Below are 25503 nucleotides of genomic sequence, written 5' to 3'. Positions count from 1 at the left end.
AACAAGACTAAAGGCCTTTACACACCAGGGGAATAAATCACATGACAATGCAAACTGCTTGCCTGCATCAAGACTAGTCATACTGGCAGTCATCTGGATTTCCGACAGTTGCAACATGCTCGCCACTGCTGTGACATTATGACATGACCTCAATTCTCCACAGTGTGATTGGTTATTGCCTTTATTCGTGGTGCAGAGGCTTGTAAAACTCGACTTTGCTTTTTCGCTGCTTAATATTCACGTTCTGTGTGAAAGTACTCATGACAAAAACAACAGTTCAAAAAAATATATTGAAATTCGAATTAATTGCACATAAAAAACACCTCCTGTGTGTAAAAGCCCACTGAGTCTCAAGCCATGTGACATGCTGATGTTAAACAGGTATAATGTTCACCATCTTAATTTAGCCTGTTAGCATGCTAACATTTGCTAATTAGCACTGAACATGAAGTACAACAGAAGATGATGGGAATGTCATTGTTTTTTCAAGTAGTCAGTCACAATTAAAAGTATCAGACAAATTAATATTTTGGCCTGATGATGGCGTTAGATAAACAGTTTAGAGATCACCAACGTGATTATAATTTATCCCCAGGAATGTTTGTACCAATATAACAATAGATCCAATAGCTGTCAAGACATTTCACTCTAAAACACAAATATCAACATATAGAGGAAAGGTCATGTGATCAGAAGTATTCATCCACTGGGTACCATGAACGTGTGCACAAAATCTGATGGCAATCTGAGTTGCAGTTTGCACCAAAGTGGTGTTGCTATAAAAGGAGAACTGCCATTAATAATAATATTGCAAATGGAGATGCCAACGCCTGTCTCCCAAAGGCAATACTTGTTTGCAGTGGCTGGTTTTGATATATGTTCTTCAAAAGTTTCAGTTCAGAAGACCTAGAGTGCAGTCCAAGCCTCTTTACCTTTAATTTTAAAACTCTTCAGGCCATCTAAAATGTTTACTTACTTCAGCTTCCCTTAAGGTTTATATTGAATTCAAGAAAGCTTGCTTTAATTATAATTATGCCTCTTTCATAATGTCCTCCACAAAGAATATGAAGAATAGGCTTCTGTAATGTAACTTCAGTGTAATTTCCCTATGGGGCCACTTTCAATCAAATTGATGGGCATAAATAGTAAGACTTAATTATCTTTTTAATACCGTCTTCCGTCGATATATTAAAAATGTTAACATAATGTCATAATGTTGTAATGTACTGTATATATGGCTTCACGTTGCATTGTAGTTCATATCACGTCCACCTTCAAGCTAAGGTGTGTGTGTGCGTAGCAAACAGCAATTATTTCTCCTTAGAATCCATTTACGTGGATTTTGATCTTGCGTAGCAGACTGTAACATCTCAGAATGAACATTATTATTCATGAGTGCAATCCAGTCCTGGATTCAAACACTAAAATCTGAGGGTTAAAGTTCAAACATCGTGTCAGGTTCTAAGGTTTTCGAATTACTTCTTTATTCAACAAGGAGTGTGTCAAGATGTCACTCAGGCTTTGATTTTCAGCAGCACTGATGTGGAGATAACCTTTAACAATTTCAAGGTGCAGCTGCTGCTTTATGACCTGACATGTTAGTGGAAAATGGGATTGTCTGCTTTTTGATATTGACAACCTTTAGACACGAAGTAACAAAAGATCATAGGGGACACACACACACACTGTGGCTACCCGATCCGAGCCCGACGGGTCCTGACGGTAGGCCTACCCAACGGGTCGGGCCGGGTTCGGAATTGTAGTCAGGCTCGGGTCAGATTCGGTCAGCTTTCAGTGAAAATGTAGTGTAAAATAAATAAAATCCTATTGTCTGTCCTGTTTATTGCTTGGGGACTGTTATTTACGTGACAACACCTGAACAGAACACACACACACACATTGGCTGTTTGTTTCTACCTCTCCCCTCACTGAAAGCCTCAGACATTCCGCCACCCACCTCCACCTTGATTAAACGCCTCCGCCTTGATTAAACGCTTATTTTGTTATATTTCTCCCTCTCCCCTCGCTGGAAGCCTCGGACCTCCCGCCGCCCGCTCCTGTCTCAAACACGGAGATCTCCCTCTCCGCGGAGCACCCACAGCGCACGCCCAGCCTGTTAAATAGACACAAACTCAGTGCTTTAGTAATTAAATAATGTCGGGCTCGGTTCGGTTTCGGACATAACAAAACAGAATGACTGTCGGGTTCGCAAAGGAAAACCAGATATTATCATCAATTTATAAACACCCCTCGGACGTGCCAGACAGGAGGTGAAAAATGGACATGTCCGGGCAAAAGAGGACGTTTGGTCAGCCTACCCTATTTCCAGTTTCTTGCTAAGCTAAGCTAAGCTAAGCTAAGCTAAGAGCCCTCTGGCTGAATCCTCATATGTAACTTACTAATATGACAGGAAACAATATTCTCATCTGTTTTTTGGCAACATAGTGAATACACACCAGACACCCCCAGTCAACTCATACACATGTCATAGGGCCGTTGTTCCCAGCTGGTCCGGCCACAAGGTCCAAATTTCTCCTTAGTCATTAGTGTAAGGTTCACACAGTTTAATACAGCATCACACTTGTGTTTTGCCATGATGTTGAGCTAGTGGAATCGCTTGCAGTCCATTCTGAATGGACCTGTGACCCACTTTGGAATGCGACCCTCCAGTTGGGAGCCACTGTCACAGGGTGCACATGTGGCACGAGCACACATTCAAGGATCAGACTGGTGACTTATTTATCTTCATTTAAAAATACTAAAATGCAAAAGGGGGCTTAACAGGGGCTACAAAGATTCGTAACATGGCTATAGCACCATCTAGCCCCAGTGTGACGTCATGCCTGGACATTTGTTAACTTTGACATTTTGGGAAACGCTTAATTGCTCTTTAACTAAGAGGTAGATGACAAGTTTGATACTACTGTCACGTTTGAGAGCAGTATCAAAGAAGCTCACGATCCAACTTAATGAAGAGAAAGGCAGAGCAAAATTTGCAGAGGTTGTTGTTGAATCACGCACATTTACAGACAGGCCTGGGGGGTAAAACCTTCTCTGAACAGAGACTTGTCTACTGCCTGTGACTGCATATTATATGCCTTTGTGCTGGTAGCCTGGAAGCCTTCCTTAGGCCTTTGTATTTTGGCATAGACAGATGTATTGTATTAACACCCGGGCCTGGCAATTTATCAGGTTCTTTGTTGTCTGGCATATTGAAACAATTAGCCAATTAATTTTCAGGATGCTGCTCTTTTCTGTCCTCTTTTGTGTAAAAAACGCAATACACAAGGGTGTAAAAAAGTCTGCCTGGACTAAAATGTTTCTTAAAGGATTGGGCTGGTTATATTCTATATCCATTGCTACTGTCATGGATTTGCCTAACAAAATGTAACGGGTAGAAATATAAAGTGTCATAAAATGGAAAATAATAATGAGTAAAGTACAAAACTTGTGCAGTTACACACTGTCCATCACTGAAGACAGGTCATTTTGGTCTTTTCTCTGTCTGGCTTTTCAGTACAGGTACACTGTGGTTATTATTCTTGCTCACCTGTAATAAAAAGGTTCACACCAATCAGACTTTGCAGATTGGACCAGTACAAAGTAGCTCATCCCTCCAGGCTGTCCTGTCACATCGTCACTGATTTTCACTACCAAGATTAATGTGGTAGTTTTTAGTAAGGATATACGGGCAGAAAATTGATCATTCAACACAGTGGGACCAGACTACTGCCGGAAAAACAGGTGACCACACAGAAGAGAAAAGTGTTTAAGCATTGTGATGTAACAAAGATGTAGGTTCAAGAGAATGAAAGACAAAGAGTGTTTTGTATCTCTTATTGCTCACACACTGTTTCAGTCTTAATGATGCTCTTGTGATTTACAGGGTCGGCCTGCTGATTCTGAGAAAGTCCGGACACTGGACCTCCACCAGACCTTTCAAGGAAGCTGATAACTATCAGTTTTTAGGCCGGAATGAAGTTCACAGTGAAGGATTGGTCAATAATGTCTTCCTGAATGTTGAGCTAAGGTCACAACAACATTATGTTATCACTGGCTTCACCTCAGCTTGAGTGCAAGAAGTTAGTCACAGATCAGCACACCGATTCTAAGAGGTACGATGAATATGATTCCAGCAAGAGACGAAAAACTGTGATTTTCAAAATATTTTCTGTCACAAGTTGTGATTGCTTTTTCCTTCAGTTTGTTAAAGAAAGATGAAAACTCATGTTTAAATACAACACCCCCATTGCCGGAGGGGTGTGTCTTTATCTCTCATTCCAAAGGCAAAAATTACTATTCTGTTTGAAGTAGCGCATGATGATCTGATGACTCAACTACTACTCAGAACAGGCTGTTAAAATTTATTGAAGTGGATTGGCTGTCTTTCCAGGAGCCCTGAGGAGTCAGATCTAGTCAAGAAAGAGTTTCCTGTTACACTCCAAATGAAAGGAAAGAAAAAGTATTCACACAAACACACATACACTAGAAAATACCATTTTATCATTCCCTCCAAATATTACTCAAAATTAGACTGTAGTGAATTTCAATTTTTCCGTATATCTGGTCCTTTTTAACTTCAAGTCACTTTCCGATTTTTACCAGCAACCTTTTAATTATGGAGCTGTGGAGACTGAGGTGGATCATCTCCGTATTCTTCACTTTACGTCTACAGCTGTGCTAGCAGCTCTGTGGGGCTGTACTGAGGCATAGCAGAGCTATTTTTTAAATAAGCTTTTAAATGAATTGATTCTGGTGGCACCTGCCTCTCTACTTTAAGAAGAGTAGCTAAGAAATAAATACACTGCTCAAAAAATGAAGGGAACACATAATGGTCACAGTATAACACCAAGTCAAATACACTTCTGGGATATCAATGTGTCCATTCAGGAAGCACAAGTGATTGTGAATCAGTTTCACCCGCTTTGGTGGAGACTTTTGTGTGAGGAGGAACAGGAGGAGCACTGCCAGAGCCCTACAAAATGACCTCCAGCAGGCTACTGGTGTGCATGTTTCTGACCAAACTGTCAGAAACAGACTCCACCAGGGTGGCATGAGGGTCTGACGTCCTCTAGTGAGACCTGTGCTCACAGCCCAGCACCATGCATTGGCATTCGCCAGAGAACACCAGAATTGGCAGGTCTGCCATTGGTGCCCTGTTCTCTTCATAGATGAGAGCAGGTTCACACTGAGCACATGTGACAGATGTAATGAACCTTATGCTGCCTGTAACATCATCCAGCATGACTTGTTTGGCGATGGGTCAGTGATGGTCTGGTCTGGTCCCTTGACATTCAAACTTGGCCTCTCCTCCCCACACAGCTTGTGTACTGCAAGCTACCATTGTAAGAACTGACAATAAAGCTGACTTTGACTTTGAAGAATATTGATTTAATTTTAATGAAAAAGCCAATATTTTAGCAAGCTAGCTGTACCTACCTGTCCAACAAAAAAACAGGCCAACTCCACATTGCTCTTCATCCCCATCCCCATTGTCTCCTTCAGTGAGACATGCAGCTGCAGCCACATGTGATTTGAAGCCTATATGACATGCCCTTACAAACTGCGCCCACCAACCGTACAAGACAAATCCACCAACACTACGGTTTTATGAATCCTGTTACAATGCGACATTGTACTGAATAAATTAGGCCAAACAAAGGAATAATCCACTTTATACACGAAGATGTGATTCACCTTATAAGTAACAAGATATACCCCTTACCCTTATACCCTAACCCTAACCTTAACCACCTCTCTTTTAACCCTAACACTTCATAGCAAGCTAAACATTATCTTGGCACTTTCTTCAAGGCTTCTGCCTCTGGACCAAGTACTGAAGGGGGCTGATCATGTAGGTATGGTGGGCGAGTCATGTAGCTGGTGTGGGTGGTCTCCAGCTAGAGCTATACCTACTCACCTTCAGCGAAAGTTAAAGTGAAAGTCAACTCCAGATTCACTCTCGCTTTTGAAACAAGCTTTATCCGATTGGCATTTCATCTCGCTATATTTCCACTTCTTCTGCACTGTGTCCGAGAATTTTTCTAGCGGTCTCTTGGATACATGTCCCTTACTGTCTAGCACCTTGTCCTACCTTTTTATAATGTCCAGACCTCACCTGCTCCCTGTTATTTGCTTGGGGCTATACGCCCACAAACTTCCTAAACACAAAATACAAAGAAAGTAAGAAGAGTGTAGAGTCTCTGCAGAAACACCACCACACACTTCTAGAGGGTCATAAGCTATGATAGAGGAGGATTACTTTTTTGTGAGTCTTTACATTGTTCTTGAGGAAAATCCTACATAGTATACCTTTCAAGACTGAAGAAGGGGAAGAAACATACAGTAATCTCTTAAATACACCCACTTCTTTGTCTCCTCCCCTCTCTCTCTGTTCTTCAATGAGTGCCACTCTGCTCTGCTCAGACCCAGAGGCAGACCTTCACATGTAAAGTAAAGCTGTGTGGATCTTGGACTCATTGCTCAACTATGCAGTAGAGAGGAGGATTAGTTCAAGCTGAGCACCGGTGCAAGGATTTGGCATTTGGCCATTTATCCATCATTTCGCAGGCAGAGACACTACCATACTCTTTGTCTCCCTTCATCTGAATCTTCTCTTCACTCCCTTGTCATTCTCCCTCTCCTTCTCCCTTTCTCCACCCACCCCTCTCTACCCTCTCTCTACCATGACCCTTTTATCAGAGGACCAGTCTGCAAGGCCCCAACCCTGCCGGCTCCCTGAGCCTGGCAAACACATCACCACTTCTTTGTACCCGACAGACTTTACAGGCTCCAAAGAGGACTACATGGACAGTGGGGAAGGTGCTGTGTTCGGAGCCGTGGAGCCCCCCAGGCGCTCACGGGGCCGCCTTATCCTCCATGGCATGGTCATGTTTGGAAGGGAATTCTGCTACGCGGTGGAGGCAGCGTTCGTCACACCGGTACTTCTGAGCGTGGGCCTGCCCCGCAGCCTGTACAGCTTGGTGTGGCTGATAAGCCCCATCCTGGGCTTCTTGCTCCAGCCCATCATCGGCTCGGCCAGCGACTACTGCCGCTCATCATGGGGCCGACGGAGGCCTTACATCCTGACCCTTGGTATCCTCATGCTGCTGGGAATCACCCTGTTTCTGAATGGAGATGCTGTCATCTCAGGTGAGGGATGGGCGGGAGGATTTGAGAAAGGGGATACATGAGGGAGAGTCAGACAGTGAGAGGGGGAGATACAGATGTATTTTTAGTCTTGTCACATCAGAAAGTGAATCCCTGTTCTGGGGACATCTGTGCCTTTGATTCAGAAGGAATAAAAGAGAATGAATAATCAGCTCTCTCCATCAGAGAAAGACTTATATTGTAAAGCAAACTGTTGGAATCTGACATCACCTTGAACTCGTAACTAATGTGTACTCATGCTTGGAAATACGCAGAGGAATAATCGTGACTCATCTCGTAAAACCTAGCATATGCAAGGCAAACATAAGGTTGTATCTTATTGTTTCTGGATATGAGCACTAACTTCCATTTTTTTAGGAATGTCTTTGTTGTCCCTCAAAGAACATCAGCTGTCACCTGCCATAAATGCTTATGGTATAATTAGATTATTCTCACCCTGGTATAATGATTAGAACTTTAATTTTTTGCTGTCAAAGCTTTCTCTTATCTCTTGGGCTTTTGCAGACTCAGGCTCTGAACTGTATCAGTATCTGCTCACTCAAGCATTTTTGGAAGAAAGTGACACATCAATCAAGAAAGTTTTAACATCTTAAATATGTAGGCGTAAGGTCCTGAGAGGCTCACATTCTTAACTTGTGACTGAAGTTAAACATGTGCCTTGTTAGGGTGGTCCTGCGCCAGTGTCCGCTGGCAAAGACAGGTGACAAGTCATGACTGAGAATCTCATTGCACATTTTGTTTGAAAGAGCAAAACTACTGATAACATTTCAACAACCCGGAGTGTTTCCTGAGAATCCGGCAGGCAGCATCACGAGCAGTTTCTCCTCACAGAAGAATCTGTGACCTTTGGAGCCACATGCACTGATTCACTGCTGAGCATTACAGTGCTGCTGTATTGTTCCTCACTGAATAGGATCAGTGTGGGGGTTAAGTGCATATTCACTGATAGTTTCACTCACTCTGATATTCACAGTTGGCCCTGGAAAACTGTTAATGATGGAGCTTCATCCTCAATACCTTAATCATATCTTTTGATTGGAGTCTAATTAGAGTAATTATCATGACTACTGCAGAAATTGTAACAGTCTGCTGTGCATTTTAGCAAGTACTCACTCAGCAAACACAATACACCAGTAAAGTTTGGGGGAATGTTTGCTACCCTGGGCTGACAGGTCTCTTTTTTGATGAAACATACAATTTAACGAGAGAAATAGCAACACAGTATGTATGTATATTAGCTGGGGCTCAAAGTGCAGGATCCTTATTTCAAATCTGGAGCTGAGGTCAAAGGAAAATCAAAATCATCAATCATTTTTCTTTGTTGAACACTGTGATTGTTGATTGCATTTCTATTAAAAAGGCTCTGGGCTTTATTATAATCATCATACTCACTATGAAGTATTCTTTCTTCCTAAGCATGCAGGATAAGCTGATTATCTTTCCACGTTTCTCAGGGTTGTAGTGAATGCCACAGGAATACGTATTACATAATGTTTGCATTGTTGTAACCACCCTCGGTCTAATATTTATGGTGAATTGTGCTCTCAATTTTAAATGTTTTTTTTTTTTTGACTTAATAGCTGCAGAAAAGTTAGTTTGTGTAATGTTCTGTTCATGTAAAATGTAAAATCCACTTTGTTACCTTTAAATCACGTGTGTTTTGCTCATGATATCTTTTCATTCCCTTTGAAGAGAGCACAGAACGAGACTGGGTTTTATGATCAAACAGCCAGGTTTAAAGTAAAATTGTTACCTGTCAGACATAATTGGTTGTTTTCATTTTTTGACAAGCTCCAAGTGTGCTGTTGCTGTGGGATTTGTCTTTTTGACACTTTAAGCAAAGTAAAGAAGGTACAATCGAGAGTGTAGGTTCATTTCAACATTTCTGGGGACACATCTGAAAGTGGGGGTTTGGGGTCCTTCTTCAACAAATTTTGAGCATCAAACAAATATTTCCTGCATTCTAGTGATTTTTTAGGCAACAGTTTTCACCTTTTCTGCATCAATGTGTGGTGGAAATGCCTTTATTTATCTTTTTGCTCATGTTTTTATTGAGGGAGGAAAACTGCACATATTCTAAATACTGAGGGGGTGGTGTCCACTGCGTTCCCCCCAAAATCTATGCCTATGGGTACCATTATCTTGTTCTTTTTATCATTGGCTGCAGTGTCTGATGAGTGATGAGGTGTTTTTGTTCTGTTCTGCAGCACTGGTCATCGACAGGTCGGTGAGGAGTATATGGGCCATAGTGGTGGTGATGTTTGGAGTCGTGCTGTTTGATTTCGCTGCAGACTTCATCGACGGGCCCATCAAGGCCTACCTGTTTGATGTGTGTTCACATCAAGACAAGGAAAGAGGTCTGCACTACCATGCTCTACTCACAGGTTTGTAATTCTGACAAGCACAAAACACACACACACACACACACACACACACACACACACACTGCTGTTGTATTTGCTCCAATATAGTCCTTATTTCTGTCATAAAACTGTCCTCGCTGGCTGTTTCTAGTGTGTATCTTGATGGATTTGCTTTTAATGAGAGTTTTGGCAGCAATAGCTCACATAACACATACCAGTGCTGTGTGGCAGTGATCTAAACTGGATCTTCTACTGGTGTGATACTAGTGGGTGAAGCAACACACACTGAACTGTGTTGCTATCTGTGTGTTGTTTACACGTTCAGCAAAACTGAATGTCTGTCTTTTGATAAGTGTATATGTAAAAATGTTTTAATGACACTTCCTTGCCCAGTGTTAGATGAGAAGATAAATATCATGGAGATGATTATCATGGAGCTTTGCATAAAGACTGGAAACAGTTCATCTGTCTCTGTCCATATTTAAAGAAATCTGCCTACGAGCATCTTTAAAGTTCACTCATTAACAAATTGTCGCTTGTTTGTTTAAAAATCAGCATATATAATGACAGATTGTTGTGCCAGACTGTTTACTGGACTTTTTCCTGCTGGTTGCCTAGCAACCTCACGCTGATGACAAGACTCAAAGTCTCATTTCAAGTGTAACTTCTGTGGCTGTGTCTTAAATCAGTACTTATTGAAGACATAATGCACCTTATTCACTGTCCACCATTTTATTTGAGTGCCCAAGAGTGTGGAAACATAAGATAAGGAAATATAAAGTAGTAGTCCTGTTAATAAATATATTTTAGTGTGTTTTAGCTTAGTTTTACGACATACAACCTGAATTGTTTTGGTTCACTCTCACTGCTCTCATCAGTGTTGTTTTTCAGTTGCAGCAGGCAGCTGTTTTCAGCCAAAAACGCTCTGCACACAACCTGCTCAGCACTAGGGATGCACGATCATATCAACACATCATCGGTATTAGACAATATTGGCTTTAAAATCAGAATTGGCCAACATGCTTTTTCTTATTTTGCACAATGAATGAATTTTAGATACACTGAAGAGCATTGTATTTCATACCGCCATCTGCTGATGGACGATCACAAGAAGAATATGCACGCATAATATGATGTTAATTCCTCTACAGAAGAGTGGATATATCAATATCAGTTATCAGTCAAATGAGTTGTTACACATCTGCATATTGAATATGAGCAAAAAAATCCAATATCCTGCATACCTACTCAGCCCCACACTACAGGCAAACACAGTTGGAAACTAGCTGGTCAACACAGTGGAGCATTTAGCTGCTAAAAACTGTTGGTAGACACTATAAGAGAGTGACTATTGGACTTACATTCACCAGGTGAACGTAAACATGACTCCAAATGAAGGGTGGTGTTGCTCCATTTCAGCTGAATGTGTAAATTAGCAGTGTTGCGACACATTATGCCAATGCATATTTACCTTGGTGCAAAATTTCGGTAGTTGTGACACTAAATGTTATCCAAAAGATCTTAAATCTTAAAATATAACCAGATTAAAAATAGAAAAGCACACATCCGAATGAACACACAGACAAATCTTGATAACTGTTTCATTAATTCATCGCTGATATCCTGCCAATACAATGTCCCCATGTGAAAAATATCCCCTTTTTGGTTTTATCAGTTTATAATGCAACCAAATGCTTCCTTCTTTTGTAATTCTCTTGGGGAATTACAGACTAAGTTTGGCTCACCCTTTCATGTGGCACTCTTTTTTCTCTCTGAGGGATTTGTGAGTGTTTGAACATGGTGTTTCAGGTCAGAGCGTGACATCTTTCATTGCCGTTCCAAAACGTCTGATTGTACGTTTCTTGGCCACTCTGACACAGACGTGCATTCATGTTTTGTAACGTTTTCTTGATGGATAAACCAATTTGAACTTCACCTTCAGATCACCAAGATTTTGCTTGATGGATGAATATATTCACCACTTGTACTGTTTAGACGTAGTTAAGTGTCTCTGAAGTTCACGATCGTACTTTACTAAACTTTTTAAAGGGAGAATCAAGAGTGCTACCAGGCTGCAGGAGCATCTTCCACATACAGGTTTGACAATGGTTAGGGTTACACAGCTGAAGATAGCATGCTTTACTACCTTATACAGCATACATGAGAGATATACCGTATTTAGGTATCATTTTTCTTTCAAACCTAATCTGTAAACCACCGTAACCTTACAAAATATGTTCATAATGAGTCTAATAATATACAGGATTAAGCAAATATTCTTTTTAAGCACTGCCATGGGGGGAGATGATGTTTTGGGTGTGAGCGTCAGTGGTGCACTCAGCTGTCAGCAGGCACGGGGTGGTGTGAGCACGCTAGTCCCGCAGTAATCCAGCCCTGAGCTAGTCATGTGCTGTAGTCATGGGTCTGGGCTGAGAGAGACAGAGGCCAGGCACATGACTCCCTAGACGCCCCTGCCACCACTGGTATGTGAGGTTTGAGGAGGAGGGAGTTGAGGGGATTGTTGTGTGGTTCTCTGTGGTTCATGTTCCTTTCTGGGTGAGCTTTCTAATCGTATACTCTGACCTAGGGGTGTCGCGATATACTGGTATTGACGATAATCGTTTAGAAATGAAATATTAATATCATGTTTATAATAACTCATGATGATATTGTGTAAATAATCCAGCGCCTCTTAAATTCTCCTATGTCTCCTAACACCTTCTGGTTGCCTCTTCACATCCATTAAAGGAGCAGTTCGTAGGATTTAGTGGCATCTAGTGGTGAGGATTGCAGATTACAACCAACTGAAACTTCTTCTATGTGCCAAGATAGAGACAGTCACAATACAATATGAATTCCATTTTAAACATGTTGCAATATGCTGAGTATTGCGATAAAATATATTGCTATATACATTGTGACAAATTATTACAAATTATGTCCCCAAAGGAAAACTTTGTCGACACTTGTTTTATCAGAGATAATTAAATAAAGTGTTCAGTCTGTTTGTCTCACTTCAGTTTTAATGCAGCAAAATGTATGTACTGGACTTAAAAAGCAATTGATTATATTATTCTAGTAGGCTACCAAAAGTTTAATTTGTATTTGTAATATTAATAATTTCTGCAATAAATAAATAGATATGTGGCGTCAATGTAATGATACGATGTTATGCTGTATCGATTTTTCTCCCTCCTCTGATATTATTGGTTGAAATTGTTTGGAACTGTCTTATGTAAGCACATGTCATATTTTGTTTCACAGAGAGAAAACAGATTGAATTTTGATTTTAGAATACTAACAAATTATAATAGTTGTAGTAGTAGATGTATTTTGCATGTGTTGTTAAATAGGTGCACAGAGTGTCCAGCAATGTGATCTAAAATAATCAAAAAGCATTTTTCATTTCATCTCGACTTTACACTTTCTTTTAGCTGTGTGGCTCTATGGATGGCAATGTAGGTCTGTCAGTTGGTGGATCAATCGATCAGTCAACCACTTTGGTTCAAACAGAAATATTTCAGTATCTATTGATTAGGTTTGCCCTGAAATTTGGTGCAGACATTCATGGCGCTAAGAGGATGAAGCCCATGACTTTGACGATCCCCTGCCATTTCATCTTGTGAGTAGCTTATACATTTGCAAACATTGTGGAAATAAGCAACCTTCCCTCCCTCCAACATAACATGAGCCAAGTAGCACTTTTGTTTGCTTATGTATCCCGGAGGCCAAGGACATACTGTAGATAAGAGAGAATCCCAGTACAGTACAATATTGATTTTCTCCTGCATGATAATGTAACTACAGCTTTTTTCACATCGCTAGCCAGTCCCCCGTCCCCTGGAAATGAACAGGGTTGAACTTTAGGGGGTCTTAATCAGACAGTTCGTTTAGATTGAGTGTCAAAGATGTCCGTACATGTACTAAATACCTCTTCACTAAACTAAAATGGTGTATCACAGCCTCACAGTTCTGCTTGCAGGGCTTTACACCCTTGTTTGCAATAAAGACAAACTTTTGAAATTTGTCATTTAGGTTACTCCCATTGATGTACGCAAACTATTCAGGCCTCCCTCTGTGAGCTCGTTCATCCTCCCAAAAAACAACTTTGTCATCTATAATGTGAAACTGCTTCAGTTTAATAGATATCAGATATCCCATTTGAAGTGCACCTTGCTCATATTAAACATCATCCTGTTACATTTCAATCTCTCTGTGTATATTTTTGGCACCGGCCACAGTTGAGCCACAGCGATATTTCTGCTTTGTTCTGTCAAACTGTGCTTAAATACAAGTTACTGCTGTGGCACAAACACACCTGAGGTGACATAAATGGCACAGAAGGAAAAGGGGAGAACAGTCTTGAATCAGAGAGGAGTGATTGATGGAGCACACAAACAGCAATGCTTGAGTAATGCAGACACACATTAAGTGTGACTCCTGAAGTGGTTATTACTTTACCTGCCAGCTGTTTAATGTAGAAAAATAGCTTCCATTTCAGGTAACCAATAGTGAAAAGCTTTTATGCCTGTTTTGGGAGCCAGAGTCAGTCAGTCCGTCACTCAACCAACCAAGTACATTTTTTTTATTTAATCGTTGCTTTTTTCTTTTACAATACGTTTAATGATTAACATGTTCCAGTTTAATACCTGACTAGTAATATCTGAGTATATAAGTATTACCCTCCTTGATACACAGTGCCATTTCAATAACAGCTGCTACAAAAGTAAAAGCTGACAGTCACAACATTTTACCCACTCCTATGAGAGGACAGATGTTAAACACGAGTTAATATTTCTTTTTTATGCATGCACAAGCTAAATAATCGCCAGACTTAAATGCGAGAGACACACTGAAATACGTCAGCACTGATTTTATTTTAAACACTGTACACATAGTCATTTAGATTCTTATTGGCATGCAGTGTGAATACAAGCACCTTTTTTCAACAACACAACAATTTCTTGAGTTTTTAACATCTCACTGCTCTTACAGGATCATTTTGGCCACAGTAGGCAGCAGCGTTCAACCAATAAAGCTTTAAAAAGAACATCGTACACTATAGCGTTGTCACAATATTGGAATTTCTAACTTCAGTACAGTAACAATCAAAACCATTTTCAATTACATGGGGAAAAATTGACATTGAGGGCAAAAAACCTTTCTTTTTAATTTAAAAGATAACTATAACAAGCTATAACATGACAACACCTTTTCTTTTCATGGTCAGTGGCAGAGAAGAGTAGATTGACTGTAGCAAACATCAACAATATGAGAGCACGAGAAAGCCTTGGGTGGATTATAGGACAACAGGCGCCTGTGCACAGATAGGGCTCCACCACCTCTCCTACATTGGAGCAAGACACAGACTTTGTGATGGTTTTGAGTTTCTTTGTAGTTGGTATGCATATTTTTGTTGCATCTCCTTGTGGTTGTGTTGTGTCTCTTTGAGGTAATTTTGTGCTTTTTTGTTGTTGTTTTGTTTCTCTTTGTGGTCATTTTGAGTCTTTCCCTAGTCGGTACGTGTTAATTTGATATTTGACAATTTGCAAGTGAAGGCCAGGGGGCCTCCTTGACACTTTGGGCCCTCGGCCTGTGCCCCATAGACCTGCTCAGTAATCCATCCATGAACAAAGCGATAGCACAGAAAAGTTAAAATTAATATTGCTATCCCTTTGACACATCTTAGTCAACCCTCGCAGCAGCTTCCTGTAGTGATGGAAAAATAATGACACCACTGTGCTTTTGAATGGCTCATTTCACTTTAAAAAACTCCCAGACGCCTCAGTTGACAAGTTGAAACTAACACACACCTTGTGTCAAACAGAATTTAAATACCAGTGAAGTACTTTGAGTTTGAGCTTCCACCTACGAGCTTAACATGCAGGTACAGCTCATCAGACTTGATGTCAGCAGGCATCACCAAACCAGCAAAGCATGATTTTAGAGTGCGCCAAGTGCCCCAGACCTGTAGATGTAACTACATCAAAGAAGTTAACCACAGCGCTTGCTAAACTGGTGGCAACTGACTAGTCAACATCACAGAATACTCAGGTCTAAGGGACATCCTCAGGTTGGCATGTTGTCATGGTTTCAAGACCTCACTGTTGTAGCACTGCAGCATTGATTTGAACAAATAAATTTAAAAGTGAAGATCATAAAGTACATTTCTTTGCATTTATTTGATTCCCAATTAAGACTCTCTGATATTGTAACTTGGAATTACTTTACCTTGTTAATATGGAATTCAAAACTGTTTTGAAATGCAAAATAATGGAATTTTTTAAACATGCAATTAATTGCGAATAACTATTGAAATTCAGCGATTAATCACGGTTTTAAAAATTGAGCATAGCGTTAGTTCAGGCAGGATATGATGTCAGGCTCAGCTCACATCCCAGCTATATCAGTTGATCTCAAACAGCCCAATCAGCTGATTGATGGAAGGGAGTCAGCTGATAGATCACATGATTCCTTTCTATGCAACCAATTGGCGAATCTCATTCGGGGCACCCTATTTAAACTGCTCCGGCCTGCCAACTGTTGCTGCTTCCTCTGCAAGCCGCTTTGCAACTCACCTCCACCTCCACCCCAGCTCCTCCTTTTCATGCTATGTCTGACTTATCAATGTCATTTCTGTTTGTCAGTGATGCTGCTCTGTTCCTGAGGGAATTTTTGCTGCTGCTCTCCCTGCTTTAGGCTTTCCATGTGGGCGCATGGAAGAGCAGGGTGGTTTGCTCTCTCTCTGCCTCAGACTTTCCTCATTTACATGTAGAAGGGCAGAGAGGTGTGCTCTCTCCACCTTAGGCTTTCCACATAGGCACCTGGAAAAGGCTTTCTGTGTAGGCTCAAGGAAAGGCAGAGGGGCCCCAGAACAGAGCCATACCGCCAAATATAATACTGCAAATGAAAATAAAGTTTTCTTTGACTAAAGTGTTCCTGACTGCACTGTATCATTTGACAGCCCTGGAAAAAAAGCAACTGTTTTTCAACAAGTTTGCCATATTTACTTTATAGATCTTCTGTCCTTTTGTGGCCAAAGTTATTGCAGGTTTAACCACTTTAGCACCCACAGCTCTCTCAAAGGGACATAAATATGTTGGAGGGTTCTAGTATAATTTGAGGGTGTATGGTACTTTCAAACAACTGCACTTCTCTGCCTAGTGTGTTTTTACCTTTGCTGCTGTGTATTTCAGGTCTGGGTGGAGCGTTTGGCTACCTGGTGGGAGCCATGGACTGGGGACACTCAATAATGGGTCAGCTGCTGGGCTCTGAGTACCAAGTCATCTATTTCTTCTCAGCATTGACCTGGAGCATCTTCCTCACTGTGCACCTCTTCAGCATCCCAGAGCAACCCCTTGGCAAGGATCCGTCCACATCTGACCCCTCACCTCCCAGTGCCCTTCGCCTACTAGGTTCCCACAGCAATGGATATGGCGCACTGGCTAATAAAGAGCCAGTCTCACCTGTAGTTCCAGCATCTGTTCCAGACCTCAGGCCTAGGTCATTCTCTGCTCTTGGGGAGGCCAATTCAGTGACCTCCAGTGCTAAGCAGCCAAACAAGGAGGTATGTGGTGTGCAGGATACATGTGGTAAAATAATGTGGAATACTGATTTGATTTATGTATCCATTCATGCTCTTGTTCACAGGGAGAATTTAATATAGCTATTTAGAGAAAATGGATTTGTAATCTAATCCTAATATCAGTTCTATTGGAAACAAAGTGGTGGTGAAAGATAGAAAGTTGCCTTTATTGAAACATATGAAACATTGTCAACATGGTTTATATATTTTAACATAAAAGACACAAGGTTTGAGTGGTTTGGCTGGCAGCAGCAGACTCTGAAAGGTGAAGTGTTCATGCTGAATAACAGAGCACATTGTCTTAATTGATTCTGAACTAATTTTAGTCTGTAGGAGGAGATTCCTGTTTAAAAGATAAGGATAGAAGCTGCTTAAGGGAATACTTCACCCCCAAATGACCCCCAAATTTGTATATCAGTTACTCATGCTGTGTCATGTTGAATTTGTGATGAAAACCTGGATTTTCTCTCGTGCCTCCACAGTGGACTAATAGTCCCAAAATGGAGAAAATTTGGAATTAAGAGAGCCTGGTCTCACTCTGAAGTTATCAAAATCTGGTGTTTGGGCAGTGACTTGCGGCGTCAGAAATCAACAGAAAAAGGCATCCTTTAATTTCAGCATGATATATGGCTGGTTGCCGTTAAAGTTTAATGGTGCCCAGTGGTGTCGGGGGAAACGTGGCAGGACAAGGACAAAAGAAGGCAGCAAAAGTCCAACTAGGGTGGGCAGGAGGGGTGGTGGATCAGTCTAACAAACACCGACTTTCACCCAAGAGAGCGGTGTTTGCGTCCTGTAAGATTCTAGAGCCAAACCCTGTGTTCTTTTTTCCTAAACCTAACCATGTGTTTTTGTTGTTGGAGGGGGAAAAAAAATCAAAATCAAAGAAAAATCAAAGTCACAGTCTCTATCGAAGTCTCATTTATCCAGTCCTTTGCTCAGTGCTTCCTAAACAGACAACCCTTTCCGATGGGGAGCTGATCTGAAAGTAAAACTTATGTTTGCAGTCTTTAATGCCAGACTCAATTGACAAAAACAGTAATTTTACGTCACTGAACATGGGAGCTGCTTTTCTACCGCTGCCTTGATCAGTTAGATTGTTTGTATTATTGTCTGATTTGACTTTATTTTTGTATGCATTCACATTTCACAACCTTATCAAAACCAGCCTGTTGTCCACTGTAAATTACAGTAAAACGTACACCATCTGAACACTACTCAAGTCTCTGTGTATTCTCCCTCAAGCACTCGGCCAATCCGTTACAGGAATATTCATAAGTCAATATTCCCGATGGTGCTCTGGTTCAAATAGTTAATTAGGCCACGCCCTGCAGAGGAAACTCTTCAAACAACCTTATGAGGATGAGTTTAATGTGAATATGTCCTGTGTGACATAAAATGTCCATGTGAAATCCTACTCTATATTATGCACTGAGTATTGATGAATCTTCTCTGAAACTCTGAACATCAATCCAGCCTTCAAGCCCCTCTAGCTGAGTCTCTGTTTAATGTTTCTTGATGAAAAGAAAAGGGATCTGTCAGCAGAGTTTGTATCATCTTCTTTTTAAAACTCACTTTTGTAGCCTCGCTTTGATGTTTGATTAATTATGTCTAAAATCTCATGCTTTTATGGTCCTTATCTTGGCTCTAATTTGTCTTGTCCTTCCTTTGTGTCTTTAAGCACATTAGTGAGTATACAGTGTGTGTCTAAGTGAAAGTTTCCTATTATAAATACTTTTTTAAAGTTATTACTGGTGCAAGCTTTTTATTTTATAAAAGCAAACAATTGTGTCATATCAGGTCATACTTAATGCTTTTGAATTGTTCATCATAATCCTAATGTTTCTTTGAATGGTATTATCTCTTAGTCATATGCCTCGTTGTCTTCCATCATCTCTTGTCTCTAACCCTTGAGCAGAGTCCTTAACGTCTTCATGGTGCAGATGTCTATTTCTATTGTCGAAGCTTTTGAACCGACACTTAAACACCACTAGCAATGATGCACCAGAGAGTAATGAGTCCTATGACAGGACAATCTGTTTTATTTTATTTCATTAATCCTGTCAGTATTGTAGCTGTTGGCGCTGATGTCTGTGATGTCTGTGTGTATCTGCAGGCCCAGAAGAGGATGACATTCAGATCAATGATGAAAGCTATCATCAACATGCCAAGCCACTACCGCTGTCTGTGTGTCAGTCACCTGCTGGGATGGACGGCTTTCCTCTGCAACATGCTCTTCTTCACTGATTTTATGGGACAGGTATTGTCTAATGAATATCTGCATGTGAATACCGTACAGGTGTGTTTTATTTTCTGATCAGTGTGGTACAGCTGAACCAAACTGCAATGATTGGTCCCACTGTGTAGCAGATGTCACTTCACACAATACTCATGACATTTTCCGTAACCACTTATCCTGTCGGGGGTTGTGTGGGGGCTGGAGCCTCTCCCAGCTGGCACTGGGTGACATGGCTTTTCCATCTCACTTCCACATTAAACTGCCAAGTTGTCTATTGAGACGGCAACATAAACATAAAGACTAAGCCAATTTTACAAATGAACATAAGCCATTGAAAGTGAAAGGTATTGAAATGGACTGTGGATGACTGAAAAATAATGCATACATTTTATGTCAGGTTTGGGGACCGCACAATATCCTATGTAAGATAAAATTGTGTGACTGCAAATTTAGTGCTGAAACCATTAGGAAGTTAATTAGCAGAAATTTCAACATGATCTGTTTTGATAATTTAATCATCATTTCAGTCATATATAAAGCAAAAAAGCCAATAATTCTCAACTTGCAGCGTCTCAAATGTGTGTTCTTTTTAATCTGTGTTATATCATTGTAATCTGAATATCTTTTAAAGGGGTTTTGACTGTTGCGGGAAAATTTGCAGAGAAATGCATAGTCAGTGGCTTCCTGTTGAGTGTTGAAAGGAAAGAAAGCATAAAAGCTTGAATAATGAGCATGGCCAACATTAGATATCTGTATCAGTGAAACTTTGTGCTTTGGCTTCTCTACTGAAAACACTGAGCGTGTATTTTTAACACTCTCACTTTGAAATGATTTCTCTCTTTGTTATTCAGATTGTGTACAATGGAGATCCTTATGCAGATCATAACTCCACAGCTTATGCCACATATGAGAGAGGAGTAGAAGTGGGCTGCTGGGGGCTGTGCATCAACGCTGTGTCCTCTGCTCTCTACTCCTGTAAGTAACTCAAAGAGTATTTGTGTGTTTATTACACAGCAGCCAGCATCCATTAGTAACACTGTGTCCTGCACTGACATCATTAGCTCAGCTGTGAACGGCAACTTGTCAAGGTTTTGCAGGAAATGGATAACAGTCAGCAATTACCGCCTCCTCCTTTGTTTTATGTTGGGATTACAGGCTGTAGTGTGCCACAGCCATTCATTAGCTGCACAAAAGAAACACGTTTCCCCAGAGGTATGCTGAGCCAATGTTTCAGTCAATTCAAGTAGGTCTGCTATAGCAGTAGCCATGTAAAAATAAGTATATGTGAAAGAGAGAAAAATAATGTGCTACATGTAAAGCAAAGTTCAGCCACATAACCAAGTGCTGGTATCACTGCACCTCCCACTGTGAAACTGGCTCTATTATAGTCTGGATGCTGAGAAAATGGTCTTTTGATATGTTGTTTTTTTACATTGCTGCTCTGAATCGAAAGATAGGTTGTCGCCCCCTTGTCTGATACCGACACACAAAGCATAATTTAGTGTCTGTATGAGACACACAGCTGTCTCCAAGGTGAAACAAATTTTAGGTAAGGGCATCCAAACTACTCAGTTAGGTTTAGAAAAAAGATCCCAGTGAAAATGTTACATAAGTGCATTATTTTTTTTTTCATAAGAGTGTTCCATCCAGTCCCACCTAACTGTGAGGTAATTGGCTGGAACTATTTGCTTCAATTAGCTAGAACTCATTCAGGTCGAGATGTCAAGTTCAGAGGTGGTTAGGGTTAGGGCAAAGAGGTCAAGGTTAGAGATAGTAGCAGCCAATCATGGCACAACAGGGGAGGGACCAGGCAGAGCACTCTTAGGAAAAAAAGGCAACGAAAGGAGGTGAACATGATGTACCTACATAAGTTACATAACATTACTTTAAATGAAGTCAGTATTCATTTCACATGCTACACCAACAGCTGTCTCCTTGGTGCAAGTCCTGTGTTTGTTTGACCCACCTATCCACCCCGACCTCCTCTGTATGCAGACTTTGTCACTCTTTATAGACTGTTTCACCAGAATTGCATGCTTGGCAACAGCTTGGGTCTATGTTTACTTCCTGTCAGCTGATGTCACTCACATACACTGGAAAACATTGCAATAGGAAATACAAAGGCACCCATTTAGAATTTTAGACAGGTTTACTCAGGTTTTAGCTGAAAGCCCAGTGCATCTTATGTAGATGCTATAGGGAGCCATGTGCAGCTGTATCAGACGCCGAGGGGTGTGGCAAAGTGTTGGTATTTTATCACCTGGGATTGAGACCAGGCTGTGCATACTGTGGAGGGTTTTATATCTTTTAGAGGTGCAATACCATGGATGACGAAGCAAATTGTCCCATAATCCAAGTAAAATTGATCTCCTCTGTAATAATGTGTGTGTTTTCAGACGTGCAGTGTTTCCTCCTCCCGTACGTCGGCCTGAAAGGATTATACTTTATGGGCTACTTTGTGTTCGGCATGGGCACCAGCCTGATTGGCCTCTTCCCCAACATCATCGCCACACTGATCCTCTGCAGCGTGTTCGGCGTCATGTCCAGCACGCTCTACACCATCCCGTTTAACCTGATAGCGGAGTATCAGCGAGAAGAGGAGGTACTGGGCTGGCAGGAGAAATGTTTTTCAGTGTTAAGATGCAAATAAGTAGAAGAAAATAACATTTTGGGATGTTGGATTAGGATGTTTCTTCTATTCAGTTTTCAGTGTCAAAATTGGCGCTTCTATTCAGTTTTCTTTAGCGTGCAGTGGTTCTTCAGTTTCATGGCTGAATCCTTTTGACTATTCATCAATAACAAGTGTCAATCAACTTATTATTAACAGGTGCATCAAGGGTGCACATGCAGTCTGAGGCGCCCTCAGACCTGCCTCCCCGAGAACCTCGGAGGGCTCCTTTCCCAACATAAAATCTTATAAATTCATCAGCCAAAAAAAAGCTATACACTCACAAACATTATACAATTAAACAATATCGACATACATTAATACAAGTCATGTGGGCAATTCTAAAACCATTTCTAAATGAGCCGCAAGGATTTGTTGAATAATTTATTTGTTGATTAACAGGGAATTACTCAGCTATTATATCAGTTATTTTTAAGCAAAAACACCAAGCATTTGCTGGTTGTAGGTTTTCCTATGTGAGCATTTGAGTCTTTTCTTTGACATACATGATAATAACCTGAATATCTCTAGTTTTGGGCACTGTTGATCTGGAAAAACAAGACAGATTAAACAATACTTTGGGCTGAGGGAAATTACCTTTAATCTGCATTTTGCACAGCTTCATGGAAAAGTCAAATAATCAATTAATAAGGAAAATAGTCTGCCGATTAATTGAGAGTGAAAACAACTGGTAGTGGCAGAGCCTTTATTTCTAACCATTTTCTCTTGTGCTAAATCTTCACATTGACACCTGAACGAAAAGGAACATCATCACTGATTTGAATAAGTGAGCACACATTCATATAAAGACTTGACTTTATATTTTAATTCCGTAATGCTGGCTGACTCAGAAGAGACAGATTAGATATAGAAAGGTTCATTTGAAAGCAGACAAGTCATTATTAAGAATAAAGCTGAGAAAACTCTGAATCCTACAATTCAAATAATAAAACTGAATTGAGTCTGTCACTAGACCTTCCCTGCCTGATAACATCCTCACTTCCAGACTGTATCACATCCTTTCTCTTGTACATTTGAAATCTCAAGCCACATCTGAGATAACCTTGGAGAGCTCCATCCAGAGCCACAGAGGACATTATTGAACTCTTTTAAGGGGCTGAATATTACTCGCTGTGAAGACTTAAATGACATTCATCTGTACAGTTGTTTCAGTGTTTCTTTAATTTACTTTATTACAACAGGATAACCCACTTAACATCAATACTGATTTCCAGGAAGTTCTGGTATCTAAAAATAAACAATAAAACGGTAAAGCAACTAAAATGTATCAAGTAACAGTAACGGCCTATCAGTCAAGTACAAAGTCAGATTCAGAACTCACCTACTTCTTGTAATGCATATACATTACTACATCCCTGTTTCCATAGATTTTGTATGCTGTGTTATATATTTAACATCTGCACTATTTTATGTGTCAGAGTCTTATTTTGTTTTTTACATGAGTGATTGTCTTTGATACATATTTAATTGGCATTGTTGGAGGGAGCCTGAGATCCAAGAATTTTATTGCCAACAAGTGCTTCACTGTAACTGTTGTGCTCATGATATTAATGGTATACTATGCAAGATTCTCCTAGAAAACAATGTATAAACTGACGCAGAAGTAATGCCTCTGAATCATCACTTATGGCCCACTAGAAGTGTGTAGCAGTGTATTTATCTGCAGAGACTCTGCCCTTTATGGTACTCCCATAGCACTCAGGTGAGGTCGGGGCTTCATTAAAAGGTAGTGACTAGGCACCAGTGCCACAAAAATGCAAATGTAACGACTTGAAATGCCAAACAACCGTAAATCTGGGGTTTGATTTTACTTTCACTTTCAAACAGTAACCATCAATCCTGGATAGTATTCCCTCAAGGAACATAAACCTGAACTTGTAGACCTGTGGTAGAGTTTTCCAGGAAATGTGGATCCTACCTAGATGGATGGATGGATGGATGGGTGAATAGATAGATAGATAGATAGATAGATAGATAGATAGATAGATAGATAGATAGATAGATAGATAGATAGGTTTTTACCGGGAGCGGAATTGTTGGCCGAGGTCACTTCCTCACTTAAACCAGTAAAAACACTGAATAATTCAATTGTTAAAAATCAGTGTTTTTCCGATGCTGTTCGCCACTTCGAAGATGGGCTTTTAGCCTAACACCTGCAGATGTCTGTCATCCTTTTTGTCTGATAAATTAAGGCCCAAATGTTCAAGAGGTTTTTACCGGGAGCGGAATTGTTGGCCAAGGTCACTTCCTCACTTAAACCAGAAAAACATGGAATAAATCAATTTCATATTAAAAATCAGTGTTTTTCCAATGCCGCTTGTTGTGCAGGGGCTGCTAACTATGGTGGCCGATGCAAAAATACAAAAATGTGAATGGCCCAATCTAGAGCCAATGTTTGGTTCGTTCTGGGCTACTGTAGAAACATGGCCAATCTCCATAGCCGAGGACCAGCTCCCTCTGTAGATGTAAATGGCTCATTCAAAGCTAACAAAGACATGATTCTTATTTTCAGGTGATTATACACTAAAGAAAACATATTTATATTCCATTTCTGCAAATATATCCACCTAAATCCTACACACTGGACGCTGCCATTTAAGAGACCATATTATAAACTGATGGAAGCGTACACATCTGGAAGAAAAAAAATATTTTCAATTTCAGTTTAAGGACTTTGGATAAAATATACCTTTTGGTTTTGCTGAATTAGTGAGTGAGCATGTTTCAATTGTAATTTTGAACGAAATTGGTTCCATCACAACATTGTATCTTAAAACTAGCAGCAGTAATAATATTGCTGCAGACTGAATCATCCAAACAAGCATACTCTCTAATAAAATAAAATACAACATGTTCTCCTGAGACAGACGCTCAAAAATAATTTGCTGGTAGAAAAACACTTTTGTTAGTTTTGACGTGCCCTGGCATGCTCAGTCAATACCTCATTACGTTGAATCAAGTGAGCTGGTGATGAAATTCAGCATCAAATGTTTGAGGTGGCTGAAGAGAGCTTTAGTTATCATGAAAACACAGATCCAATAGAAAACAAAAATATGAGGTTGTCTCTTGATAGTTCTCAGAGCTCAATCTTTTGACCCAACTATTTATTGCTTTCTGCCCCGGACATTTCCTGTCATACAGGAACTGATGGCATCTAATATTGCTCTCTTTTTCCCCTCCTTCCTTCCTCCTCTCCAGGAATTCATGAAGCTGGGAGGAAGCAATGGAAGTCAGCGAGGCACCGGGGTGGACTGTGCCGCCCTCACCTGCATGGTCCAGCTGGCTCAGATCATCGTGGGTGCAGGTCTCGGCGCTCTGGTCAACATGGCAGGAAGTGTAGTCGTGGTGGTTCTCTCGGCCTCGACCGTGTCCCTGCTCGGCTGCATCTTCATCGCTCTCTTTATTAGAAATGTGGACTAATTCTGTTTATATAAAAGTATTTTAATGATATTGTTTTAAT

The 25503-nt window shown here is 40.5% G+C and overlaps 1 protein-coding gene across 2 annotated transcripts; it reads left to right on the top strand.

Moving 5' to 3' along the window:
- The first annotated feature begins 1779 nt into the window (after positions 1-1779).
- Positions 1780-25503, top strand: slc45a2 (solute carrier family 45 member 2). 2 transcript variants are annotated; one of them, XM_049559948.1, is made up of 8 exons: positions 1780-4115; positions 6703-7152; positions 9378-9554; positions 16730-17100; positions 19232-19375; positions 20206-20329; positions 21751-21956; positions 25242-25503. In XM_049559948.1, exons 2-8 carry the CDS (start codon positions 6807-6809, stop codon positions 25461-25463), a joined length of 1590 nt encoding a protein of 529 aa, XP_049415905.1. In that variant the 5' UTR covers positions 1780-4115; positions 6703-6806; the 3' UTR covers positions 25464-25503. The 2 variants fall into 2 exon arrangements, with proteins under 2 accessions (XP_049415905.1, XP_049415904.1); XM_049559947.1 differs by having other exon boundaries at positions 1780-7152.

The sequence above is a fragment of the Epinephelus fuscoguttatus genome, linkage group LG18, assembly GCF_011397635.1.
Source record: "Epinephelus fuscoguttatus linkage group LG18, E.fuscoguttatus.final_Chr_v1".
NCBI classification, from domain to species: domain Eukaryota; kingdom Metazoa; phylum Chordata; class Actinopteri; order Perciformes; family Serranidae; genus Epinephelus; species Epinephelus fuscoguttatus.
This window is presented reverse-complemented; position numbering and strand designations above follow the sequence as displayed.